This window comes from Oncorhynchus nerka, linkage group LG3, assembly GCF_034236695.1.
Source record: "Oncorhynchus nerka isolate Pitt River linkage group LG3, Oner_Uvic_2.0, whole genome shotgun sequence".
NCBI classification, from domain to species: Eukaryota; Metazoa; Chordata; class Actinopteri; order Salmoniformes; family Salmonidae; genus Oncorhynchus; species Oncorhynchus nerka.
In genome coordinates, this window is record NC_088398.1 from 6,326,727 (window position 1) to 6,354,005 (window position 27,279).

Sequence of the window (27,279 nt, forward strand, 5' to 3'; positions counted from 1 at the left end):
AAGTTACGTCACTGTTTTAGCAGTGTATTACCAAAGTTCTCTAATGTACAGTACACCGGGACTAAACCTTGCACTGGGTAGGTTATCCTTTGGAACCAGGATTGATCATCACGTGTTGTTAAAGGGAAAGTTCACCCTAATAAAATGACATTGATTTATTTATCCTGTAAGCAGTCTATGGGAAAGGTATGAAAGCAATCCATGATTTGGTTTAGTTTTCCTAGCAGTTTGCACATGAAAACGTTAGCATTTGTGGCGCAAATCCAATAAAAGCCATGTGCAATGTTCACTCACATTTTTTGGGGCACAGCAAATTTCAGGTCTGCAGTGCGCAAACTTGAAAAGTCAGTGAAAGGTTAGTGCAACTTCCAGCACATGTTTTCTGTGAACACAGAGGCTGTACACGCTTTGAGTTACAGTTTTAACAGTGGCCAAGTAGGCTTGACCTTTCATCACAACTGTTCTTTGTTCTGTTCATCTTTCCCTCGATCCTGACTAGTCTTCCAGTCCCTGCCATTGAAAAACATCCCCACAGCATGATGCTGCCACCACCGTGCTTCATCGTAGGGATGGTGCCAGGTTTCCTCCAGATATGACGCTTGGCATTCAGGCCAAAGAGTTCAGTCTTGGTTTCATCAGACCAGAGAACCTTGTTTCTCATGGTCAGAGTCCTTTAGGTGCCTATTGGCAAACTCCAAGTTGGCTGTCATGTGCCTTACTGAGGGGCTTTCATCTGGCCACTCTACCATAAAGGACTAATTGGTGGAGTGCTGCAAAAATGGTTGTCCTTCTGGAAGGTTCTTCCACCTCCAAAGAGGATCTCTGAGCTCTGTCAGAGTGACTCTTGGGTTCTTGGTCACCTCCCTGACCAAGGCCCTTCTCTCCCGATTGCTCAGTTTGATCCGGGCAGCCAGCTCTAGGAAGAGTCTTGGTGGTTCCAAACTTCTTCCATTTAAGAATGACGGAGGCCATTATGTTCGTTGGGACTGTAACAATGTGTGCTGAGAGTCGGGAAGCAAGTTCAGGGAGTGAGTGTTTTAATAAATAAACACAACATAATACAAACAATAACGCCTGGTAAAGGAACCAAAGCGAGTGACATATTTAGGGAAGGTAATCAGGGAAGTGATGTGCGTAACGATGGCGACAGGTGTGCGCCATAATGAGCAGCCTGGTGACCTAGAGGCCGGAGAGGGAGCACACGTGACAGTTCCCCCTCCCCAACGCACGGCTCCAGCCACACTGACCTAAATGACGATCCCGGGGATCAGGAGCGGACCGGTCACCTCTGCTGAGGCACGGGAAACCTGTCAGTCTGGCTGAGACGCGGGAGCATAGCGACCTAGAGCGCCGAAGAGATTATACATGACGGTAACCCCTCCCCGGGAGTTCGGCTTCAGCTGCAAGACGCCAACCAAAGAGACGATCTCGGGGATCATGAGCGGACCGGTCGTTGACTGGAGCGCAGAAACCTGACAGACCGGCTGAGGCAGGGGAGCCTGGAGCCAGTTGAGGCATGAGAGCCTGACGAGCCAGTGGAAGCAGGGGAGCCTGGCGTTCTGTCTGAGGCATGAGAGCCTGTAGCGGCTCCCGGACCCAATGTCATTCCCACCGGGAAAAAAAACACTCCCTGGGTGAGGTGTTATTCTATGGATCTACAGGTTCCCGCACCTTAGCAGAGGTGACCGGTCCCCTCCTGATCCCCGGGATCGTCATCTTGGTCAGCGTCCTGCAGATGGAGCCACGCGTCGGGGAGGGGGTACTGTCACGTGTAATCCCCCTCCGACCTCTAGGTCACCAGGCTGCTCGTTAGGATGCACACCTCTCACCAGCGTTACACGCATAATGACACTCACCTGGACTCCATCACCTCTTTGATTACCTGCCCTTTATATGTCACTCCCTTTGGTTTCTTCCCCAGTCGTCATTGCTGCTGTTTCATGTCGGTGCGCTGTTTGTGTTTCTGTTTTGTTCATTTATTAATTAAATGTATTCACTCCCTGAACTTGCTTCCCGACTCTCAGCGTACATCGTTACAGGGACCTTCAATGCTGCAGAATTTTTTTTGTACCCTTCCCTATATCTGTGTCTCGTAGCTCTACTGACAAATCTTTCGACCTCATGGCTTGGTTTTTGCTCTGACATGCACTGTCAACTGTGGGACTTTATATAGACAGGTGTGTGCCTTTCCAAATAATGTCCAATCAATTGAATTTACCACAGGTGGACTCCAATCAAATTGTCGAAACTCCTGAGCTCAATTTCGAGTCTCATAGCAAAGGGTCTGAATACTTATGTAAATAAATGTGCAAACATTTTGAAAAACCTGTTACTGCTTTGTCATTGTGAGGTAGTGTGTGTAGATCGATGAGGAAAAAATATATTTAATCCATTTTAGAATAAGGCGGTAATGTAACAAAATGTGGAAAAAATCAAGGGGTCTGAATACTTTCCGAATGCACAGTATGTTCATTATGTTCATAGTGTATCTATACATACAACATATTTGGCTCCATTTGCACAATAAGGTCAATTATGTAGTGCCATTTTAAGTATCATTTCTCACATCAATCAACTTTATTTGGGAAAACATGGATTTTTCACAATCAAAAATTCCTTGTGGACAGATGTGAGCTGTTTCCAGTTCATTCCTGAATCTCTGAATCTCTCACTCTCTTATTTCCTACAAATGACATGCCATCCTCTACCTCGTCTAAATATTAGATAGCTGTTTATGTTAGTCTTCCATGATCTTCTTATCAATTGGTTGATTATTTACTGTAACAACAGATACAAATTCAAAATTCATTTGATTAATATGTTTCCAATCACGCCCTCCTCATGGGAAAGCTGACTTGTATTCGCCCAGGAAAACGTCAATCCAAATTCTCCGACCTGCATTGGCTGTAATTCAACCCAATGAATTTAGACCCCTCCCACTACAATTTCCACACATTGCAGAGGCGCGGAAGTTGGTTTCGTAGGGTACGTTATGTTGTTATATTGTGCGAAATAACTTCAAATACAGTTAGTTAAATCTGTTTTTAAGGACATGTGGTTTGGGAGCAGATGAACGCATTGAAAGTGTTCTGAATGTTTGAAATTCTCGAAAAAAAATAACATCCCAACGTTAGCATGCCGATGTAACAATGTGTTAAGCGAACCTGACTGGCTAACGTTAGTTATTTGCATATCTAAAGTTCAGTGTACATTGTTTTCTGAAATGCAACGATACTGACTGACATTTGCTTACAATTTAGTATTGTTCGGACGTCAAAGTGATGTCAACTTTTCCTTGACACATTCATTATTAGCTAGCTAACGCGTTAGCTGGAGACAGCTGGCTAACGTTACCTGACAGCCTTTGTAAGTATCTGCTGCTGAGTGTTACCAGACTTTGGAAAGAATATGAGATATTACTTTCTCGTATTCATCCAGACAGCTACTTTAGCTAGCTAGTATAATGTTAGTTGTCTTTCATTCAGCATCCTTACCACTCCGATTTAGAAAACAAGGTATGTTGAGCTATTATAATAGCTCGATACAATGCCAATGAGTAACGTTAATACGTTGTTGTTGAGAAGCTAGGCCTATATACCGCGCACGGTTTTGCAAGAATGTAAGTTGACAGTAAATTACGCGTTTTCCTGTGTCTTGTCTCGTAGCAGAATGTTGGGGGAATTCGGTATGCTGGAACGAGACAGAAGGGGGCTTCGGAAATGCTCTGTGACTCTCTGCAAAGATATGGTGGTGGACGAGCTGTTCATTCAGTCGTTGCAGACAGACGACATTCTCACCGACAGCATGGCAGAAAGCATCCTGGTATGTTGTGTTCACCATGTTAAATTGTGTAGTTCGATACTATTACCAGGTCAGGTGACTTATGACACTATCAACGTCCAAAAAATGCATGCATTCATGGCCCAAATGTCTTATTGTTGATTTATGTCATTAACTTCAATCATGTAATCAATAGTGAATGTCAGTGTAGATCAGGGTTTCCCAAACTCGTCCTTGCCCCTTGTGTGCATGTTTAAAAATGTTTTGCCAGCACTACACAGCTGATTGAAATAATCAAAGCTTGATGATGAGTTGATCATTTGAATCATGTGTAGTGCTAGGGCAAAAAACATGCACCCGGTTTCAGAAACCCTGGTGTAGATGACCATGTCTTTCACTTTCTATTTTTTGTAATCTGTGTTGATATCCGTTGTTCCCCAGGTGGAGCCAAACTCCCACAAGCGGAGCTGGCGTTTGCTGTCCCTGCTCCCCAAGCGTGGCCCCAGAGCCTTTAGCAGCTTCTGCTCAGCACTGAGAGACACAGAGCAGCAGCACCTATGTGCCCTGCTCACAGAGTCACCAGAGAGGGATGGAGAGAGACAGGTGAGTGGGCACTGGGTGCCACACAAGATGTTAATCCAGACAGATGAGCAGAAGGACAAAGATAGAAAGGGAGAGGGGTGAGCGCCACAACCAACCTAAGCCTCAAACTGTGCCCCTTACACAGTGTCCCCAGACAGCTAGGGTGAAAGACAGGGCTGAGGAGGTGATATCCACAGCATACCCAATCCAAGCTTCAGACCGCACCGCCCCATTTACAAAGACCCCAGTCAAAGACAGTGAGGAAGAGGGGGATGAAGAGAAAGAGGTGAGCTCTACCCAACACCTAAACCAAGCTACATACTAAGTTGGAATATTTTCCTGGCATTTTACAAATGTTCCATCCCAAGAATAAAACAACTTCTCTTCCGAGTAACCCTGTATTTCCCTCCAAAACTGGAAGTGTCATTCAAAAACATTATAAAGCATATGTAATGAAAAACATTCAAATCTAATGCTACCATTTTACGAGGTCTACATTAAAGACATTTAATGAGCCCAAAGCCCAAATAATTGTTCCATTATCTATAGGATATAGGCTACTGCACATTACGCACGACAGGGAAGCATTACAACCCATAGATGTAGCTAACTATATGCTCTTGGGTAAATAAATGAAACAAGCTCCAGTAGGCTAATCTTTTTGAGTGTGAACTGTATTACTCTATTGTATTATACTGTATTATATGAACTGGAATTATGCACATCATTCAAACCATGATAAAGCAGAAGAGACCATGAAGATTGAATGGTTGTGGGTCTGAATAAATAACTGCATTAGCCTGCTGCCTTGGCACGCATTCACTGTTCTTTCAAACTACCCGTGAAACTACCCGCAAGAGACAGAGGCTATAAGTTAGATGCTTATTATGCATTATCCATCATTAATTAGCTTAATATAAGGTTAATAATGTATTACCTGAAAGAGGTAGGCTAGAACATCTATATATCTCAATTTAGAACAGGCTTATCTATTTTAGATGCAAATTGAATGGGGTTGATAGAGAGAGTGTGTTCACTGATTTAAAGCAATTATGTTAGAGTGATAGGCTGTTTTTAAAACTCTTGAGCTGCAATAAAAAATATATATATATTTACAAAACAAAATTTAAAAAGTTGACCCCTGAATGCCAGATGGAGATGGGTACATTAGATGTGCATTCTGTCTCTATATTACTGTTGCGTAGGCTATGCTGCAGTCAATGTAGGCCTACCTGTCACAAGAAAAAACGTTACCATGATGAGATGATACAGGAAGCGTAGCTGCTGCTTTTGCAACAGCTAATGGGGATCCTAATAAAATACCAATACAGTGGGTATGCATTGTGGACTGCGCTGCATACTGAGCTGGGCTGCCTGTCTCGCCCCTGAGCATTGATTCATCATGCAGCGGCCGTAGAGAAACCAAATTTAGACATCGCATATCATTTTAACAGTTCCATTTCACGCCATGCTGTTCATATAAATCATTTATTATAATTTACCGGTTTCTCGCAGTTATTTATCCTGGGAAAGGGGAGTGGTTTTGGACGGTAAATCTCGGAAACTTGGTTCCTGCCATTCAACCCTACTACAGACTGTCCCCCCCAGAGTCCCCAGATAGTCACTAGAGAAAGAAGTGACCACAACACTCCCAACACAAGCTACAGACTGCTGTAACTGGGAGAAAGAGGGGAATAAGAAAAGAGGAGGAGAGATGTAGATTGGGAGAGAGGTGAGAGTCAGCCATCACTCCCAACCCAAGCTACAGACTGCTGTAACAGGGAGAAAGAGGGGAATAAGAAAAGAGGAGGAGAGATGTAGATTGGGAGAGAGGTGAGAGTCAGCCATCACTCCCAACCCAAGCTACAGACTGCTGTAACAGGGAGAAAGAGGGGAATAAGAAAAGAGGAGGAGAGATGTAGATTGGGAGAGAGCTGAGAGTCAGCCATCACTCCCAACCCAAGCTACAGATTGATGTAACAGGGAGAAAGATGAGGAGAGATGTAGATTGGGATAGAGGTGAGTCAGCCATCACTCCCAACCCAAGCCTCCTCTGGATGTTTTGGTATTCACACTGCAGGCGAGAGAGAAAATCAGGAATTAACTGGTTTCACCTATAAATGTTTAGATTGTATTGACGTCGAAGGTAAGTTAAAAGATGGTTAAATTCTCCTTTTCCTTTGTCCTTCAGAGATATGTGGACTCTCCCCTCCCACTTCCCACCCAGGAGGGGATTGTTCCAACCAAGAGAGCCAGAACACAAGGTGAGTAGAGCAGTCATCTGAGGTGGGTGCATTCAAGATCACAGTTTTACAACTGTTTCATTCACAATATTTGCATGTTTCCTATGAGATCGTGGGAGGGGTTGTTTGTGTGGTGTTTTGGAGAAGAAAAAAACTAAAATGTAATCATTCTGTTTGTTGGCTTGCAACTCAGTAAAAAAAGCTTATTTTTAATAAACCCAATTAAACTGTAAATGAAAATGTCCCAATTGAGTCCAGTTGTATAATTTGATCAGTGTGGAAGCAGTGTGCTGTAGCCTTGGTATGGAGTGCCACTGCCCAGCCAGTCTCACCACCTGCAGGCACCACGCCTGTGTGACTTGCTCACATAGCTGTAGTACAAAGGTTGTTACAACACCATTATATGTTGCTAACAGCTTCCCTTTCAAGGCAGAAACGTGACCTTGACTGGAACCCTGCTCTGATGGACATTATTGGAATTGTCTCCACTGGTGTCATTTCTGGAATGAAATACATGCAGGGTGTAATGTCATCCTAATATGTGTTTCAGAGTCAATGGAGATGTGTCTGGATGCAGACAGTCCCATCACCAGCTCTGTTCTTCCCTGTACACCAGACTTCTACCTAAAACACTGCCAACAGGTACAACGCTCACTGTTAATACAAACCAGTAAATCACCTGTCTGTACCATGTCAGTGCCAACAGGTACAACAACGCTCACTGTTAATACAAACCAGTAAATCACCTGTCTGTACCATGTCACTGCCAACAGGTACAACAACGCTCACTGTTAATACAAACCAGTAAATCACCTGTCTGTACCATGTCACTGCCAACAGGTACAACGCTCACTGTTAATACAAACCAGTAAATCACCTGTCTGTACCATGTCACTGCCAACAGGTACAAAGCTCACTGTTAATACAACCCAGTAAATCACCTGTCTGTACCATGTCAGTGCCAACAGGTACAACAACGCTCACTGTTAATACAAACCAGTAAATCACTGTCTGTACCATGTCACTGCCAACAGGTACAACGCTCACTGTTAATACAACCCAGTAAATCACCTGTCTGTACCATGTCACTGCCAACAGGTACAACAACGCTCACTGTTAATACAAACCAGTAAATCACTGTCTGTACCATGTCACTGTCAACAGGTACAACGCTCACTGTTAATACAACCCAGTAAATCACCTGTCTGTACCATGTCACTGCCAACAGGTACAACAACGCTCACTGTTAATACAAACCAGTAAATCACTGTCTGTACCATGTCACTGCCAACAGGTACAACAACGCTCACTGTTAATACAAACCAGTAAATCACCTGTCTGTACCATGTCACTGCCAACAGGTACAACGCTCACTGTTAATACAAACCAGTAAATCACTGTCTGTACCATGTCACTGCCAACAGGTACAACAACGCTCACTGTTAATACAACCCAGTAAATCACCTGTCTGTACCATGTCACTGCCAACAGGTACAACACTCACTGTTAATACAAACCAGTAAATCACTGTCTGTACCATGTCACTGCCAACAGGTACAACAACGCTCACTGTTAATACAAACCAGTAAATCACTGTCTGTACCATGTCACTGCCAACAGGTACAACAACGCTCACTGTTAATACAAACCAGTAAATCACCTGTCTGTACCATGTCACTGCCAACAGGTACAACGCTCACTGTTAATACAAACCAGTAAATCACCTGTCTGTACCATGTCAGTGCCAACAGGTACAACAACGCTCACTGTTAATACAAACCAGTAAATCACCTGTCTGTACCATGTCACTGCCAACAGGTACAACGCTCACTGTTAATACAAACCAGTAAATCATCTGTCTGTACCATGTCACTGCCAACAGGTACAACGCTCACTGTTAATACAAACCAGTAAATCACCTGTCTGTACCATGTCACTGCCAACAGGTACAACACTCACTGTTAATACAACCCAGTAAATCACCTGTCTGTACCATGTCACTGCCAACAGGTACAACGCTCACTGTTAATACAACCCAGTAAATCACCTGTCTGTACCATGTCACTGCCAACAGGTACAACAACGCTCACTGTTAATACAACTCAGTAAATCACCTGTCTGTACCATGTCACTGCCAACAGGTACAACAACGCTCACTGTTAATACAACCCAGTAAATCACCTGTCTGTACCATGTCACTGCCAACAGGTACAACGCTCACTGTTAATACAAACCAGTAAATCACCTGTCTGTACCATGTCACTGCCAACAGGTACAACGCTCACTGTTAATACAAACCAGTAAATCACTGTCTGTACCATGTCACTGCCAACAGGTACAACGCTCACTGTTAATACAAACCAGTAAATCACCTGTCTGTACCATGTCACTGCCGACAGGTACAACACTCACTGTTAATACAACCCAGTAAATCACCTGTCTGTACCATGTCACTGCCAACAGGTACAACACTCACTGTTAATACAAACCAGTAAATCACCTGTCTGTACCATGTCACTGCCGACAGGTACAACGCTCACTGTTAATACAACCCAGTAAATCACCTGTCTGTACCATGTCAGTGCCAACAGGTACAACAACGCTCACTGTTAATACAAACCAGTAAATCACTGTCTGTACCATGTCACTGCCAACAGGTACAACGCTCACTGTTAATACAACCCAGTAAATCACCTGTCTGTACCATGTCACTGCCAACAGGTACAACAACGCTCACTGTTAATACAAACCAGTAAATCACTGTCTGTACCATGTCACTGTCAACAGGTACAACGCTCACTGTTAATACAACCCAGTAAATCACCTGTCTGTACCATGTCACTGCCAACAGGTACAACAACGCTCACTGTTAATACAAACCAGTAAATCACTGTCTGTACCATGTCACTGCCAACAGGTACAACAACGCTCACTGTTAATACAAACCAGTAAATCACCTGTCTGTACCATGTCACTGCCAACAGGTACAACGCTCACTGTTAATACAAACCAGTAAATCACTGTCTGTACCATGTCACTGCCAACAGGTACAACAACGCTCACTGTTAATACAACCCAGTAAATCACCTGTCTGTACCATGTCACTGCCAACAGGTACAACAACGCTCACTGTTAATACAACTCAGTAAATCACCTGTCTGTACCATGTCACTGCCAACAGGTACAACGCTCACTGTTAATACAAACCAGTAAATCACTGTCTGTACCATGTCACTGCCAACAGGTACAACAACGCTCACTGTTAATACAAACCAGTAAATCACTGTCTGTACCATGTCACTGCCAACAGGTACAACGCTCACTGTTAATACAAACCAGTAAATCACCTGTCTGTACCATGTCAGTGCCAACAGGTACAACGCTCACTGTTAATACAAACCAGTAAATCACCTGTCTGTACCATGTCACTGCCAACAGGTACAACACTCACTGTTAATACAACCCAGTAAATCACCTGTCTGTACCATGTCACTGCCGACAGGTACAACACTCACTGTTAATACAACCCAGTAAATCACCTGTCTGTACCATGTCACTGCCAACAGGTACAACACTCACTGTTAATACAAACCAGTAAATCACCTGTCTGTACCATGTCAGTGCCAACAGGTACAACAACGCTCACTGTTAATACAAACCAGTAAATCACCTGTCTGTACCATGTCACTGCCAACAGGTACAACGCTCACTGTTAATACAAACCAGTAAATCACTGTCTGTAATGTCACTGCCAACAGGTCTCACTGTTAATACAAACCAGTAAATCACCTGTCTACCATGTCAGTGCCAACAGGTACAACGCTCACTGTTAATACAACCCAGTAAATCACCTGTCTGTACCATGTCACTGCCAACAGGTACAACACTCACTGTTAATACAACCCAGTAAATCACCTGTCTACCATGTCACTGCCAACAGGTACAACAACGCTCACTGTTAATACAACCCAGTAAATCACCTGTCTGTACCATGTCACTGCCAACAGGTACAACGCTCACTGTTAATACAAACCAGTAAATCACTGTCTGTACCATGTCACTGCCAACAGGTACAACGCTCACTGTTAATACAAACCAGTAAATCACCTGTCTGTACCATGTCACTGCCAACAGGTACAACGCTCACTGTTAATACAAACCAGTAAATCACTGTCTGTACCATGTCACTGCCAACAGGTACAACGCTCACTGTTAATACAAACCAGTAAATCACCTGTCTGTACCATGTCACTGCCGACAGGTACAACACTCACTGTTAATACAACCCAGTAAATCACCTGTCTGTACCATGTCACTGCCAACAGGTACAACGCTCACTGTTAATACAAACCAGTAAATCACCTGTCTGTACCATGTCAGTGCCAACAGGTACAACAACGCTCACTGTTAATACAAACCAGTAAATCACCTGTCTGTACCATGTCACTGCCAACAGGTACAACGCTCACTGTTAATACAAACCAGTAAATCACTGTCTGTACCATGTCACTGCCAACAGGTACAACGCTCACTGTTAATACAAACCAGTAAATCACCTGTCTGTACCATGTCAGTGCCAACAGGTACAACGCTCACTGTTAATACAAACCAGTAAATCACCTGTCTGTACCATGTCACTGCCAACAGGTACAACACTCACTGTTAATACAACCCAGTAAATCACCTGTCTGTACCATGTCAGTGCCAACAGGTACAACAACGCTCACTGTTAATACAAACCAGTAAATCACCTGTCTGTACCATGTCACTGCCAACAGGTACAACACTCACTGTTAATACAACCCAGTAAATCACCTGTCTGTACCATGTCACTGCCGACAGGTACAACACTCACTGTTAATACAACCCAGTAAATCACCTGTCTGTACCATGTCACTGCCGACAGGTACAACAACGCTCACTGTTAATACAACTCAGTAAATCACCTGTCTGTACCATGTCACTGCCAACAGGTACAACACTCACTGTTAATACAACCCAGTAAATCACCTGTCTGTACCATGTCACTGCCGACAGGTACAACACTCACTGTTAATACAAACCAGTAAATCATCTGTCTGTACCATGTCACTACCAACAGGTACAACAACGCTCACTGTTAATACAACTCAGTAAATCACCTGTCTGTACCATGTCACTGCCAACAGGTACAACGCTCACTGTTAATACAAACCAGTAAATCACTGTCTGTACCATGTCACTGCCAACAGGTACAACAACGCTCACTGTTAATACAAACCAGTAAATCACTGTCTGTACCATGTCACTGCCAACAGGTACAACGCTCACTGTTAATACAAACCAGTAAATCACCTGTCTGTACCATGTCAGTGCCAACAGGTACAACGCTCACTGTTAATACAAACCAGTAAATCACCTGTCTGTACCATGTCACTGCCAACAGGTACAACACTCACTGTTAATACAACCCAGTAAATCACCTGTCTGTACCATGTCACTGCCGACAGGTACAACACTCACTGTTAATACAACCCAGTAAATCACCTGTCTGTACCATGTCACTGCCAACAGGTACAACACTCACTGTTAATACAAACCAGTAAATCACCTGTCTGTACCATGTCAGTGCCAACAGGTACAACAACGCTCACTGTTAATACAAACCAGTAAATCACCTGTCTGTACCATGTCACTGCCAACAGGTACAACGCTCACTGTTAATACAAACCAGTAAATCACTGTCTGTACCATGTCACTGCCAACAGGTACAACGCTCACTGTTAATACAAACCAGTAAATCACCTGTCTACCATGTCAGTGCCAACAGGTACAACGCTCACTGTTAATACAACCCAGTAAATCACCTGTCTGTACCATGTCACTGCCAACAGGTACAACACTCACTGTTAATACAACCCAGTAAATCACCTGTCTACCATGTCACTGCCAACAGGTACAACAACGCTCACTGTTAATACAACCCAGTAAATCACCTGTCTGTACCATGTCACTGCCAACAGGTACAACGCTCACTGTTAATACAAACCAGTAAATCACTGTCTGTACCATGTCACTGCCAACAGGTACAACGCTCACTGTTAATACAAACCAGTAAATCACCTGTCTGTACCATGTCACTGCCAACAGGTACAACGCTCACTGTTAATACAAACCAGTAAATCACTGTCTGTTGCCAACAGGTACAACGCTCACTGTTAATACAAACCAGTAAATCACCTGTCTGTACCATGTCACTGCCGACAGGTACAACACTCACTGTTAATACAACCCAGTAAATCACCTGTCTGTACCATGTCACTGCCAACAGGTACAACGCTCACTGTTAATACAAACCAGTAAATCACCTGTCTGTACCATGTCAGTGCCAACAGGTACAACAACGCTCACTGTTAATACAAACCAGTAAATCACCTGTCTGTACCATGTCACTGCCAACAGGTACAACGCTCACTGTTAATACAAACCAGTAAATCACTGTCTGTACCATGTCACTGCCAACAGGTACAACGCTCACTGTTAATACAAACCAGTAAATCACCTGTCTGTACCATGTCAGTGCCAACAGGTACAACGCTCACTGTTAATACAAACCAGTAAATCACCTGTCTGTACCATGTCACTGCCAACAGGTACAACACTCACTGTTAATACAACCCAGTAAATCACCTGTCTGTACCATGTCAGTGCCAACAGGTACAACAACGCTCACTGTTAATACAAACCAGTAAATCACCTGTCTGTACCATGTCACTGCCAACAGGTACAACACTCACTGTTAATACAACCCAGTAAATCACCTGTCTGTACCATGTCACTGCCGACAGGTACAACACTCACTGTTAATACAACCCAGTAAATCACCTGTCTGTACCATGTCACTGCCGACAGGTACAACACTCACTGTTAATACAAACCAGTAAATCACCTGTCTGTACCATGTCACTACCAACAGGTACAACGCTCACTGTTAATACAAACCAGTAAATCACTGTCTGTACCATGTCACTGCCAACAGGTACAACACTCACTGTTAATACAAACCAGTAAATCACCTGTCTGTACCATGTCAGTGCCAACAGGTACAACAACGCTCACTGTTAATACAACCCAGTAAATCACCTGTCTGTACCATGTCACTGCCAACAGGTACTGTTAATACAAACCAGTAAATCACTGTCTGTACCATGTCACTGCCAACAGGTACAACGCTCACTGTTAATACAAACCAGTAAATCACCTGTCTGTACCATGTCACTGCCAACAGGTACAACACTCACTGTTAATACAACCCAGTAAATCACCTGTCTGTACCATGTCACTGCCAACAGGTACAACGCTCACTGTTAATACAACCCAGTAAATCACCTGTCTGTACCATGTCAGTGCCAACAGGTACAACGCTCACTGTTAATACAACCCAGTAAATCACCTGTCTGTACCATGTCAGTGCCAACAGGTACAACGCTCACTGTTAATACAACCCAGTAAATCACCTGTCTGTACCATGTCACTGCCAACAGGTACAACAACGCTCACTGTTAATACAACCCAGTAAATCACCTGTCTGTACCATGTCACTGCCAACAGGTACAACGCTCACTGTTAATACAAACCAGTAAATCACTGTCTGTACCATGTCACTGCCAACAGGTACAACAACGCTCACTGTTAATACAAACCAGTAAATCACCTGTCTGTACCATGTCACTGCCAACAGGTACAACAACGCTCACTGTTAATGCAAACCCAGTAAATCACCTGTCTGTACCATGTCACTGCCGACAGGTACAACACAGTCTCTGTCTGGGATCTCTTACCTGAGACAATTAACGTTGTTAACTGCTGTGTATTTTTGGTTCTCATATTTGTCACTGCAAATACAACTGTTATAATACAATGCAACTATATGCAACCCCCTAGGGAAGTTAGTTTCAAGGCAGCAGCCACTGCAACATGCACCTTTGCAACGAACACATGCATGCACTTCTTGTGTCCAGAATGTGTTTCCAGCTGCTGTTTAGCTGCATTGTTCCCCAAGGTATTTCTAGGGAACAGGAGAGTAGATCTTCCTATTCATCCACCTCAACCTGTAACAGCTGTTGAAGTGTCTCCGCTCTAAACAGACAGCTATTAGACCTCTGCAGTATAGACAGAGTTTAGACAGTACCAGGTGAGTCCCACTGGTCCGTAGAAGACAGTGTTTGTCTAGACCACAGTCAGTTTGACAGGAAAGAGACACAGGGAGAATTCCCCCAGCACATGTGTTGAAGTCTCTGTAAACCTGCTCAGGTTGAGGATGATTCATCACTGAGCTCCACTGGGTTGTAAAACTGTCATTTAAATACAGGGACAGAAACCACAACAAACACTACTGAGAACAGCAGCAACAGAAGCACATTATTATTTTCCTTCAGGTAAACCATGTCATTTTCTCATGCTGCATTTTTGTCTCTTGTCCCTCACTCTTTTCTCCTCCTTTCCCTTCTTCGCTTTCTTTCCTCCCTTTGCATCTCTCTCTCCTCCCCTCACACTTTCTCTCTTCCCCCTCTCCTCTCTTTCTCCTGTTCTCTCCCCTTCAGTCCTATAGTATGGTGTCCAGTCCTCGTGGCCTGGCCTTGGTGATCAGTAATGTCTCCTTTGACCCCTGTGCTGCTCCTGACCTGGACTCCAGGAAGGGAGGGGAGGTGGACGAGGAGGTCCTCAGGAAGGTGTTCACTGAGCTGGACTACATAGTCACCGTCCGCAGAGACCTCACAGCTCCGGTAACAGAGACATACAGTTGAAGTCGGAAGTTTACATACACCTTAGCCAAATATATTTAAACTCAGTTTTTCATCATTCCTGACATTTAATCTAGGAAAAAATCCCTGTCTTAGGTCAGTTAGGATCACCACTTTATTTTAAGAATGTGAAATGTCAGAATAATAGTAGAGAGAATGATTTCTTTCAGCTTTTATTTCTTTCATCACATTTCCAGTGGATCAGAAGTTTACATACACTCAATTAGTATTTGGTAGCATTGCCTTTAAATTGTTTAACTTGGGTCAAACGTCTCAGGTACCCTTCCACAAGCTTCCCACAATAAGTTGGGTGAATTTTGGCCCATTCCTCCTGACAGAGCTGGTGTAACTGAGTCAGGTTTGTAGGCCTCCTTGCTCGCACACACTTTTTCAGTTCTGCCCACACATTTTCTATAGGATTGAGGTCAGGGCTTTGTGATGGCCACTCCAATGCCTTGACTTTGTTGTCCTTATGCCACTTTGCCACAACTTTGGAAGTGTGCTTGGGGTCATTGTCCATTTGGAAGACCCATTTGTGACCAAGCTTTGACTTCCTGACTGATGTCTGGAGATGTTGCTTCAATATATCCACATAATCTTCCAACCTCATGATGCCATCTATTTTGTAAAGTGCACCAGTCCCTCCTGCAGCAAAGCACCCCCACAACATGATGCTGCCACCCCCGTGCTTCGCGTGACATACTTTCTTGGATTTTCCATGCTGTTTAAAGGCACAGTCAACTTAGTGTATGTAAACTTCTGACCCACTGGAATTGTGTTGCAGTGAATTTTAAGTGAAATAATCTGTCTGTAAACATTTGTTGGAAAATTTACTTGTGTCATGAACAAGTAGTTGTCCTATCCGACTTGCCAAAACTATAGTTTGTTAACAAGAAATTTGTGGAGTGGTTGAAAAACAAGTTTTAATGACTCCAACCTAAGTCAAATCAAATCAAATTTATTTATATAGCCCTTCGTACATCAGCTGATATCTCAAAGTGCTGTACAGAAACCCAGCCTAAAACCCCAAACAGCAAACAATGCAGGTGTAAAAGCACGGTGTATGTACATTTCCAACTTCAACTGTACACACACTGTAACGGTTTTGACTTGAGGTTATTATTTATAGGGGTGCCAGGTAGGTTGTGCCTACCAGAGAAAACATTGGTTTCTCCTTTTAGTTTGGGTGGGAATGAGTCCCATCTGGTCCGTCAAGTCTACACCAATACAAAGGACTTATGTAAAAGTCAGGATGGAAATAAACTTTTCATAAACACTTAAAACATTGGAAAGAACTTCAAAAACAACTATACTCTTTTGCGTGGGTTGTATTAACAACATCAATGATTACACACACATATAATAATATAACACAATGAGTTCTGGTTCCTCCAGAAATGTCCTGTACCTCGGGCCTAAAAAGAGTCCTGCCCGGTAGAGTTCAGGGAACTCAAGTGACTTCTGTCACGCAATGTTTGTCCGTTCATTCCGTGTAGCGTAAACCCAGTATTAATCATACCATCAATAGAACAATAAGTTTACCACAGAACTTTAAAGCGTATCAACTCTTAAGTCCTCAACTACAACTAACTACATAAATCACAGTATACATCACATCAAAACAAATGAAATACCGTATACAAAAAGGTGGTAGTCAGTCGGTCAGTCAGACAATCCAATCCGCCAATAGATCTCCCGCGGAGAAAGGCCACGAAGAAGGGAGAGGTGTAGTCCAGGGACGCAAAGAGTGGATCCGATCCTGGGTAAACTCTATTAGGCAACAAAACACATGTTTAACGGCAACAAAACAACGGAATAGAGAAGCTTCGGGAACTGAGGGTTGAACACATCCTCAGTCACGTCTCTCTCACAACCCCACTTTTGTGCAGCTGATGCTGGCTATTTAATTGGGAATTAAAGGGAAAGCGCCCTATTGGAAGGAGCTGCACTGAGACGGTTCAGAAAAATTCAGGGCCGTCACAACACACACAGAGAGTAAGACAGTGGTGCCAAAGGTACAGCAGTGCTTCAACAACATGGACTGTATCGGTGGATCCCCCACTGGTTTCAATCAGTGGCACTCAGGCATTTGTTTGCCTTGATCTTCATAGACCTGTTGCTATTAGAGTCATGTTGTTAGCTAGTGGAGACAGCTGTGTGTAGCGTTGGTCTTTCCATGACCATGTTTAATGCAAAGAACAAAGGGTGAATTTACAGCTCTACACTTCCTCTCTGTATAACTAGTGGCTCTTGCACTTTGTGACAAAATGTACCAAAAAGTTCTAAAGTTCTAAAAGTTCTATGTAATTAGAATATAGTTTAATACTTGATTGATCTCTCTCTATGACAGGGCATGCGGGAGTGCATTGAGCAGTTTGGCAGACGGCAGCAGCACCAGACCGTATCCAGCTGTGTGGTGTGTCTGCTGTCCCATGGAGTAGAGGGGGCTATCTACGGCACAGACGGACAGCTGCTGGAGGTGTGTGTGACCTCATTCAGTTGAGAGTGAAAACCTTTCTGATGATAATAATCATATTAATTGAATCTCTGTCTCTCTCTCTCAGTTGGACTGGGTGTTTGAGGCATTTGACAACGCCCACTGTCCTCTACTGCAGAATAAACCCAAGATGTTCTTCATCCAGGCCTGCAGAGGAGGTGAGCTCACACACGATCTCTCTGCCCTCACTCTCCCTCCTTCCCTTTCCCCAACACTCCCTCCCCTGTTCTCTTCTTCTAACCCTTCTTGTCTCTGTCTCCCTCCAGAGGAGATGGACTGTGGGGTGGAGCAGTCAGACGGGCCAGAGAGGACCCAGTCTCCTGGCTGTGAACAGAGGGATGCAGTGAGGGAGGGAGAGGGAGATGGAGACACCAGGCAGACGGAGGAGAGAGGCAGGCTCAGAGTCAAACTGCCCCAGCGCTCTGACATGATCTGCGGCTTCGCCTCCCTCAAAGGTGTGAGTGTGTGTAGGTTATGTGTGTTGTCTGAGTCGGTTTATGATGTGAATGTTGGAGTATTTGGTGGTATTTCTTTGTTGTGTGTGTTGGGCCCTACTACGTAATGTAGTGTCTGTCGAGCCCTGTTAGGTAATGTATTGTCTGTCGGGCCCTGTTAGATAATGTAGTGTCTGTTGGGCCCTGCTAGGTAATGTAGTGTCTGTCGGGCCCTACTAGGTCATGTAGTGTCTGTCGGGCCCTACTAGGTCATGTAGTGTCTGTCGGGCCCTACTAGGTCATGTAGTGTCTGTTGGGCCCTGCTAGGTAAATGTAGTGTCTGTCGGGCCCTGCTAGATAATGTAGTGTCTGTCGGGCCCTGCTAGGTAATGTGGTGTGTTGGGCCCTACTAGGTAATGTAGTGTCTGTCGGGCCCTACTAGGTAATGTAGTGTCTGTTGGGCCCTACTAGGTCATGTAGTGTCTGTCGGGCCCTGTTAGATAATGTAGTGTCTGTTGGGCCCTGCTAGGTAATGTGGTGTGTTGGGCCCTACTAGGTAATGTAGTGTCTGTCGGGCCCTACTAGGTAATGTAGTGTCTGTCGTGCCCTGCTAGGTAATGTAGTGTCTGTTGGGCCCTGCTAGGTAATGTAGTGTCTGTTGGGGCCTGCTAGGTAATGTAGTGTCTGTTGGGCCCTACTAGGCACTGCAGCCATGAGGAATACCAAGAGAGGATCCTGGTTCATCCAAGAGGTCAACTCAGCACTCCGCTTCAGAGCCAGAGACACACACCTATCAGACATACTGGTGCAGGTAAACACAAACACACACCACATATCACAGTCATAGTAAGTACATTTTCCCTCAATAAAGTAGTTATCAGCAAGTACAGTGCTAGTAACCTTTTGTAACCTCTGTCCTCAGGTGAATGGTCGTATTAAAGACAGAGAAGGCTATGCTCCTGGCACCCCCCACCATCGCTGTAAGGAGATGTCTGAATTCACCAGCTCCCTCTGCAAAGACCTCTACCTGTTCCCCAAGTACCACCCTCAGTACTGACACGCACACATTTCTGCACCCCTACAGCACCACACGCATACCGCACCCACTACTGACACACACACACACATGCTGTTACACACACTCACAGAGGATTAATTCATTCACATTTGCTGTGCAAATTCTCTCACAGACAAACTCTTGGAAAGAAAAATGGAACGAGTTGTTGTAAATCTATGTGCTTGGTAATGGGCATGAAGTATACATGACTGGTATGCAGCTGATGTGTGTACCTACCTATCAGCTAGGCTTGCTATATGTGTATCTGTGCCAGTTAGAAATGGGATTGAAATGTTCTAGGAAATATTTTTAGCTCGCTAACAACACCAGAATATATTTAAATGAATCGCTTTTAATTTCTTACTAAACAGTAACTTTTGGGTTTCAAGTTTATTCTTTTTTTTAAACATGTATTTTGTATGCAGATCTATTTTTATCAATTTATTTTGTATCAAATCATTTTTAAGCTGTTTTTTTGTAAGAATTTTAAAGCCCTCGTCTCCTTTTTGTATTCAAAAATGTTTATTATAAAATGCATATGTTACATGTTATATGCATTAGAATAGGAAATCCCCCCTGACCAAATGAAGGTATGTATCTGTGTCCATCTGAAGGGCAGACAGGTGGTGGTGTAGAGTTCTAGGCTGAGGATGCAGCATGGAGGGAGCTGCATTTCAATACCCTCCTAGTAATCTGAGTCTTCCACTGAAGGATACTGGGACAAGTAGATGTGATATTGGGAGTTTCATGTTTGTTAGCAATGATTTGATGTGTTATGAGGCAACAAGTGTACTGCATTCCATTTGAATAGAATGGAGTCATGACCATTTCTCTCACAAACAACTGTCCTCCTCCCCCTCCCATCTCTACCTCCATGGGGACGTTACGGTCTAAGGCACTACATCTCAGTGCAAGAGGCGTCACTACAGTCCCTGTTTCGAATCCAGGCTGTGTCACATCTGGTTGTGATTGGGAGTCCCATAGGGCGGCGCACAATTGGCCCAGCGTCGCGTCATCCAGGTTTGGCCAGGTTAGGCCGTCATTGTAAATAAGAATTTGTTCTTAACTGACTTGCCTAGTTAAATAAAACATTTAGGTTAATTAATGTTGTAACTACACTGGTAACCAGACTGTTATTACTTAGATGTGATGAAAGATGTCAACATTGTATTTAAATGAATTACATTTATATGTTACACCAATGAATTAAATTAGAATTCTATGTAACTGCTTGTTATCTCTGGTCAACTTGAGACCTAAGTTACCTACTGTCAATGTTTCCTTGACCATTAAGATTTCAGTTCACAAGATGGATGTACATGGATGTTTTAAAGCAGCTACAGTATTTTCCTTTTCAATTTGATATGCAATATTCCATAGCAATGTGTGCCATGTGGAATATGTGTTTAAGTATTGTCTTTAAAATACTTGGTTAATCATTTACATAGGACGATGCATTCCATTCAAGTGTATGAGCAGCAATATTGATGTTTCTCAGAATGAGCAGCAATGTGTTTGGTTTTAACAGTGTTGTAGGGAAGAGTGATATGACAGGAACAGTATGAATTGAGCTGTTGACCAACCAATCACAGAGACAATGCGTAGTGATCATCTTTATAAGGGACAGTTCTATAAAGATCCTGTCCATAGAATTAGAATACTAATTTAACAATTCACGCCAGATGTTAGACGTTTTCCATTCGGTTTGAAGCCTCTAGTTCGGTTTTAACTAACTTAATGTGTACAATATAGCATCTACACAACTGGTGTGGTGGAAAGTCATATTTGTTTGTAATTGTAAATGTTCCAAAGGTGGATTTTGTGGTGAAGTAGGTTATCCCTTGAAAGTGAAGTACTGAGGCCTGGTGTTTCACTGCCATGAGCTAAGGAGCTGCTGGGGATGGGGGGAGGAGATGACTGTATTTATGTCTAAAACAAAGACTGCCAAATGTTCAAGAAAATAAACAGCTTTTTGTTTTTTTTCCTATGAATTGACTTTCTATGAGTTGTGTTAACATGCGCTGTGTGTGTGTGTGTGTGTGTGTGAGAGAGCACTGTACATATGTACATTATGCATGATATTATATTTAGATCTCCTTGTTGCTGTTAGTTTATATCGTAGTGTACATCCAGTCCTCCTCACTGTACTGGTATGGTATAACTCACAACCCTGTAGTAAGGACTGTATGATATGCGTCATGAGTCACACACTGACCACCACCACTGTGATAACGTTCTCTTTGTATCAGGTAGTGCCTCAGCCAGCTGTCCATAATCATTCTCCCTGACACATCACACACTCGCCCGCTGACGGAGTGGCACATTTTTCTCTGTTCAACACCATGCAGTGAGATTAGGTTGTAATGTGGTGGCGTGTGGTCTCCAAAGCAGAGAAGGGTTAAGGGATTGGTGGGGCCGGGGCCATTCTCTCTCTCCCTCCCTTTGGGCGGGCCATGTGCCATGCTGTCTCATCCGGCTGAAATGGAAACAGGTGATTTCAGATCAGTAAACATGATTGAGTGAGAACCACTTCAGACTTTTGAGATGCACGCTTACAACCCAGACGGAAAACCATTATATCAGAAAGGATAGATGGCAATGTGCGTTATGGTGACTGCTACATCTGGCCTAGTGAAGAGGTATGTTGATACAGCAGGGGGAATGAGGGCTTGGAGCATGTGAGGGGTTCGAAGGGATAGCCTTGCATCATTGGCTGATGAGTTGATACCTGTCACGGGGGTGTTATGTGCACCCACCCTCACGTTGCAGAGGCAGCCCCGTGGGGGGTGGCATCACGCTCACCCCTGACTGTCCAAACAAGAACACTCCATCCAAAAACAAAGATCTAATGGCCCATGGGTCTAGCTGGCCTGCTCACGGGGACAAGAGGTGTGTATGCCGGTGTCGTTAACGTGAGCCCTGCTGTGTGTGTGATTAGGTGTCTGCTGTTCTAAAGGAAAGTGCTGCGTCTGTCTCTGCCTCATATCACTACCAGGAGTCTCTGTACAGACGTCTTTCTGTTGACTGTCTCACAGGACAGGTGGAGGGAACACCGCCTCTGGATCAACCAGACGAGATTGGATCTGAACAAGTATCAATCTCAAGTGTGTGTGCACTGAACTGCTGTGTGTGTTCGAATGCATATGTAAGAAAGTGTGTACACTCTTGATGTGTGTGTTTAGCTGAGAGTGTGCGGGTGGAAATGCTGAAGTGACCATCAGGGCTATTTTTGGGTCTGTGTCAGCATGTCAATGGCTGCAGATGCGTCGCAAAGGAAGGCTCTGAGATACCAACAGACCCTGGTAGGTCTCTGTCAGTCTGTCCACTTCTCTCGCTCTACCTGTCCGAGTGTCCGTCCGTCTCAGTCCATCTCTGTCTCTGCCCGTCTGTACACCTCTCACTCTCTACCCGTCTGTACACCTCTCACTCTCTACCTGTCCGAGTGTCCGTCCGTCGCAGTCCATCTCTGTCTCTGCCCGTCTGTACACCTCTCACTCTCTGCCCGTCTGTCCACCTCTCACTCTCTACCCGTCTGTACACCTCTCACTCTCTACCTGTCCGAGTGTCCGTCCGTCGCAGTCCATCTCTGTCTCTGCCCGTCTGTAGACCTCTCACTCTCTGCCCGTCTGTCCACCTCTCACTCTCTACCTGTCTGAGTGTCCGTCCGTCGCAGTCCATCTCTGTCTCTGCCCGACTGTACACCTCTCACTCTCTTACCCGTCTGTCCACCTCTCACTCTCTACCCGTCTGTCCACCTCTCACTCTCTACCCGTCTGTCCACCTCTCACTCTCTACCCGTCTGTCCACCTCTCACTCTCTACCCGTCTGTCCACCTCTCACTCTCTACCCGTCTGTCCACCTCTCACTCTCTACCCGTCTGTACACCTCTCACTCTCTGCCCGTCTGTCCACCTCTCACTCTCTACCCGTCTGTCCACCTCTCACTCTCTACCCGTCTGTCCACCTCTCACTCTCTACCCGTCTGTCCACCTCTCACTCTCTACCCGTCTTTCCACCTCTCACTCTCTACCCGTCTGTCCACCTCTCACTCTCTACCCGTCTGTCCACCTCTCACTCTCTGCCCGTCTGTACACCTCTCTCACTCTCTGCCCGTCTGTCCACCTCTCACTCTCTACCTGTCTGTCCACCTCTCACTCTCTACCCGTCTGTCCACCTCTCACTCTCTACCCGTCTGTCCACCTCTCACTCTCTACCGTCTGTCCACTTCTCACTCTCTACCCGTCTGTCCACCTCTCACTCTCTGCCCGTCTGTCCACCTATCACTCTCTACTGTTTGTACACCTCTCACTCTCTACCCGTCTGTCCACCTCTCACTCTCTACCCGTCTGTCCACCTCTCACTCTCTACAGTCTGTCCACCTCTCACTCTCTACAGTCTGTCCACCTCTCACTCTCTGCCCGTCTGTACACCTCTCACTCTCTGCCCGTCTGTCCACCTCTCACTCTCTACCCGTCTGTACACCTCTCACTCTCTACCTGTCCGAGTGTCCGTCCGTCGCAGTCCATCTCTGTCTCTGCCCGTCTGTACAACTCTCACTCTCTGCCCGTCTGTACACCTCTCACTCTCTACCTGTCCGAGTGTCCGTCCGTCGCAGTCCATCTCTGTCTCTGCCCGACTGTACACCTCTCACTCTCTTACCCGTCTGTCCACCTCTCACTCTCTACCCGTCTGTCCACCTCTCACTCTCTACCCGTCTGTCCACCTCTCACTCTCTACAGTCTGTCCACCTCTCACTCTCTGCCCGTCTGTACACCTCTCACTCTCTGCCCGTCTGTACACCTCTCACTCTCTACCTGTCCGAGTGTCCGTCCGTCGCAGTCCATCTCTGTCTCTGCCCGTCTGTAGACCTCTCACTCTCTGCCCGTCTGTCCACCTCTCACTCTCTACCTGTCCGAGTGTCCGTCCGTCGCAGTCCATCTCTGTCTCTGCCCGACTGTACACCTCTCACTCTCTTACCCGTCTGTCCACCTCTCACTCTCTACCCGTCTGTCCACCTCTCACTCTCTACCCGTCTGTCCACCTCTCACTCTCTACCCGTCTGTCCACCTCTCACTCTCTACCCGTCTGTCCACCTCTCACTCTCTACCCGTCTGTCCACCTCTCACTCTCTACCCGTCTGTCCACCTCTCACTCTCTACCCGTCTGTACACCCCTCACTCTCTGCCCGTCTGTCCACCTCTCACTCTCTACCCGTCTGTCCACCTCTCACTCTCTACCCGTCTGTCCACCTCTCACTCTCTACCCGTCTGTCCACCTCTCACTCTCTACCCGTCTTTCCACCTCTCACTCTCTACCCGTCTGTCCACCTCTCACTCTCTACCCGTCTGTCCACCTCTCACTCTCTGCCCGTCTGTACACCTCTCACTCTCTGCCCGTCTGTCCACCTCTCACTCTCTACCTGTCTGTCCACCTCTCACTCTCTACCCGTCTGTCCACCTCTCACTCTCTACCCGTCTGTCCACCTCTCACTCTCTACCGTCTGTCCACTTCTCACTCTCTACCCGTCTGTCCACCTCTCACTCTCTGCCCGTCTGTCCACCTATCACTCTCTACCGTCTGTACACCTCTCACTCTCTACCCGTCTGTCCACCTCTCACTCTCTACCCGTCTGTCCACCTCTCACTCTCTACAGTCTGTCCACCTCTCACTCTCTACAGTCTGTCCACCTCTCACTCTCTGCCCGTCTGTACACCTCTCACTCTCTGCCCGTCTGTCCACCTCTCACTCTCTACCCGTCTGTACACCTCTCACTCTCTACCTGTCCGAGTGTCCGTCCGTCGCAGTCCATCTCTGTCTCTGCCCGTCTGTACAACTCTCACTCTCTGCCCGTCTGTACACCTCTCACTCTCTACCTGTCCGAGTGTCCGTCCGTCGCAGTCCATCTCTGTCTCTGCCCGACTGTACACCTCTCACTCTTACCCGTCTGTCCACCTCTCACTCTCTACCCGTCTGTCCACCTCTCACTCTCTACCCGTCTGTCCACCTCTCACTCTCTACAGTCTGTCCACCTCTCACTCTCTGCCCGTCTGTACACCTCTCACTCTCTGCCCGTCTGTCCACCTCTCACTCTACCCGTCTGTACACCTCTCACTCTCTACCTGTCCGAGTGTCCGTCCGTCGCAGTCCATCTCTGTCTCTGCCCGTCTGTACAACTCTCACTCTCTGCCCGTCTGTACACCTCTCACTCTCTACCTGTCCGAGTGTCCGTCCGTCGCAGTCCATCTCTGTCTCTGCCCGACTGTACACCTCTCACTCTCTTACCCGTCTGTCCACCTCTCACTCTCTACCCGTCTGTCCACCTCTCACTCTCTACCCGTCTGTCCACCTCTCACTCTCTGCCCGTCTGTACACCTCTCACTCTCTGCCCGTCTGTCCACCTCTCACTCTCTACCCATCTGTCCACCTCTCACTCTCTACCCGTCTGTCCACCTCTCACTCTCTACCCGTCTGTCCACCTCTCACTCTCTACCCGTCTGTCCACCTCTCACTCTCTACCCGTCTGTCCACCTCTCACTCTCTACCCGTCTGTCCACCTCTCACTCTCTACCCGTCTGTACACCTCTCACTCTCTGCCCATCTGTCCACCTCTCACTCTCTACCCGTCTGTCCACCTCTCACTCTCTACCCGTCTGTCCACCTCTCACTCTCTACCCGTCTGTCCACCTCTCACTCTCTACCCGTCTGTCCACCTCTCACTCTCTGCCCGTCTGTCCACCTATCACTCTCTACCGTCTGTACACCTCTCACTCTCTACCCGTCTGTCCACCTCTCACTCTCTACCCGTCTGTCCACCTCTCACTCTCTACCGTCTGTCCACCTCTCACTCTCTACCCGTCTGTCCACCTCTCACTCTCTGCCCGTCTGTCCACCTATCACTCTCTACCGTCTGTACACCTCTCACTCTCTACCCGTCTGTCCACCTCTCACTCACTACCCGTCTGTCCACCTCTCACTCTCTACAGTCTGTCCACCTCTCACTCTCTACCCCGTCTGTCCACCTCTCACTCTCTACCCGTCTGTCCACCTCTCACTCTCTACCCGTCTGTCCACCTCTCACTCTCTGCCCGTTTGTCCACCTCTCTCACTCTCTACCCGTCTGTCCACCTCTCACTCTCTGCCCGTCTGTCCACCTCTCACTCTCTACCCATCTGTCCACCTCTCACTCTCTACCCGTCTGTCCACCTCTCACTCTCTGCCCGTCTGTCCATCTCTGTCTCTGCCCGTCTGTCCACCTCTCACTCTCTACCCGTCTGTCCACCTCTCACTCGCTACCCGTCTGTCCATCTCTGTCTCTGCCCGTCTGTCCACCTCTCACTCTCTACCCGTCTGTCCACCTCTCACTCTCTACCGTCTGTCCACTTCTCACTCTCTACCCGTCTGTCCACCTCTCACTCTCTGCCCGTCTGTCCACCTATCACTCTCTACCGTCTGTACACCTCTCACTCTCTACCCGTCTGTCCACCTCTCACTCTCTACCCGTCTGTCCACCTCTCACTCTCTACAGTCTGTCCACCTCTCACTCTCTACAGTCTGTCCACCTCTCACTCTCTGCCCGTCTGTACACCTCTCACTCTCTGCCCGTCTGTCCACCTCTCACTCTCTACCCGTCTGTACACCTCTCACTCTCTACCTGTCCGAGTGTCCGTCCGTCGCAGTCCATCTCTGTCTCTGCCCGTCTGTACAACTCTCACTCTCTGCCCGTCTGTACACCTCTCACTCTCTACCTGTCCGAGTGTCCGTCCGTCGCAGTCCATCTCTGTCTCTGCCCGACTGTACACCTCTCACTCTCTTACCCGTCTGTCCACCTCTCACTCTCTACCCGTCTGTCCACCTCTCACTCTCTACCCGTCTGTCCACCTCTCACTCTCTACAGTCTGTCCACC

At 46.1% G+C, this 27,279-nt stretch overlaps 1 protein-coding gene across 4 annotated transcripts; it reads left to right on the plus strand.

Annotated features, from left to right (window-relative positions):
• Positions 1 to 2,918: 2,918 nt before the first annotated feature.
• LOC115101270 (caspase-2-like) lies at positions 2,919 to 21,367 on the plus strand. Of its 4 annotated transcripts, none has more exons than XM_065007486.1 (12): positions 2,919 to 2,985; positions 3,669 to 3,822; positions 4,222 to 4,383; positions 4,508 to 4,648; positions 6,554 to 6,626; positions 7,156 to 7,247; positions 15,188 to 15,370; positions 17,739 to 17,867; positions 17,953 to 18,043; positions 18,152 to 18,340; positions 19,021 to 19,130; positions 19,242 to 21,367. In XM_065007486.1, the coding sequence occupies exons 2-12, from the start codon at positions 3,670 to 3,672 to the stop codon at positions 19,374 to 19,376; spliced, it is 1,458 nt and encodes a 485-aa protein (XP_064863558.1). In that variant the 5' UTR covers positions 2,919 to 2,985; position 3,669; the 3' UTR covers positions 19,377 to 21,367. The 4 variants fall into 4 exon arrangements, with proteins under 4 accessions (XP_064863558.1, XP_064863557.1, XP_064863560.1 ...); XM_065007485.1 differs by having other exon boundaries at positions 2,945 to 2,985; positions 3,666 to 3,822; XM_065007487.1 differs by lacking the exon at positions 2,919 to 2,985 and adding an exon at positions 3,092 to 3,366 and having other exon boundaries at positions 3,666 to 3,822.
• The last annotated feature ends 5,912 nt before the right edge of the window (positions 21,368 to 27,279 follow it).

Excerpts from the sequence above, each read along its gene's own strand:
- LOC115101270 (XM_065007486.1), top strand. The coding sequence starts at position 3,670 with ATGTTGGGGGAATTCGGTATGCTGGAACGAGACAGAAGGGGGCTTCGG. Across the intron at positions 3,823-4,221 it reads GCATGGCAGAAAGCATCCTG|GTGGAGCCAAACTCCCACAA; the intron begins GTATGTTGTGTT and ends GTTGTTCCCCAG. Across the intron at positions 17,868-17,952 it reads CAGACGGACAGCTGCTGGAG|TTGGACTGGGTGTTTGAGGC; the intron begins GTGTGTGTGACC and ends TCTCTCTCTCAG.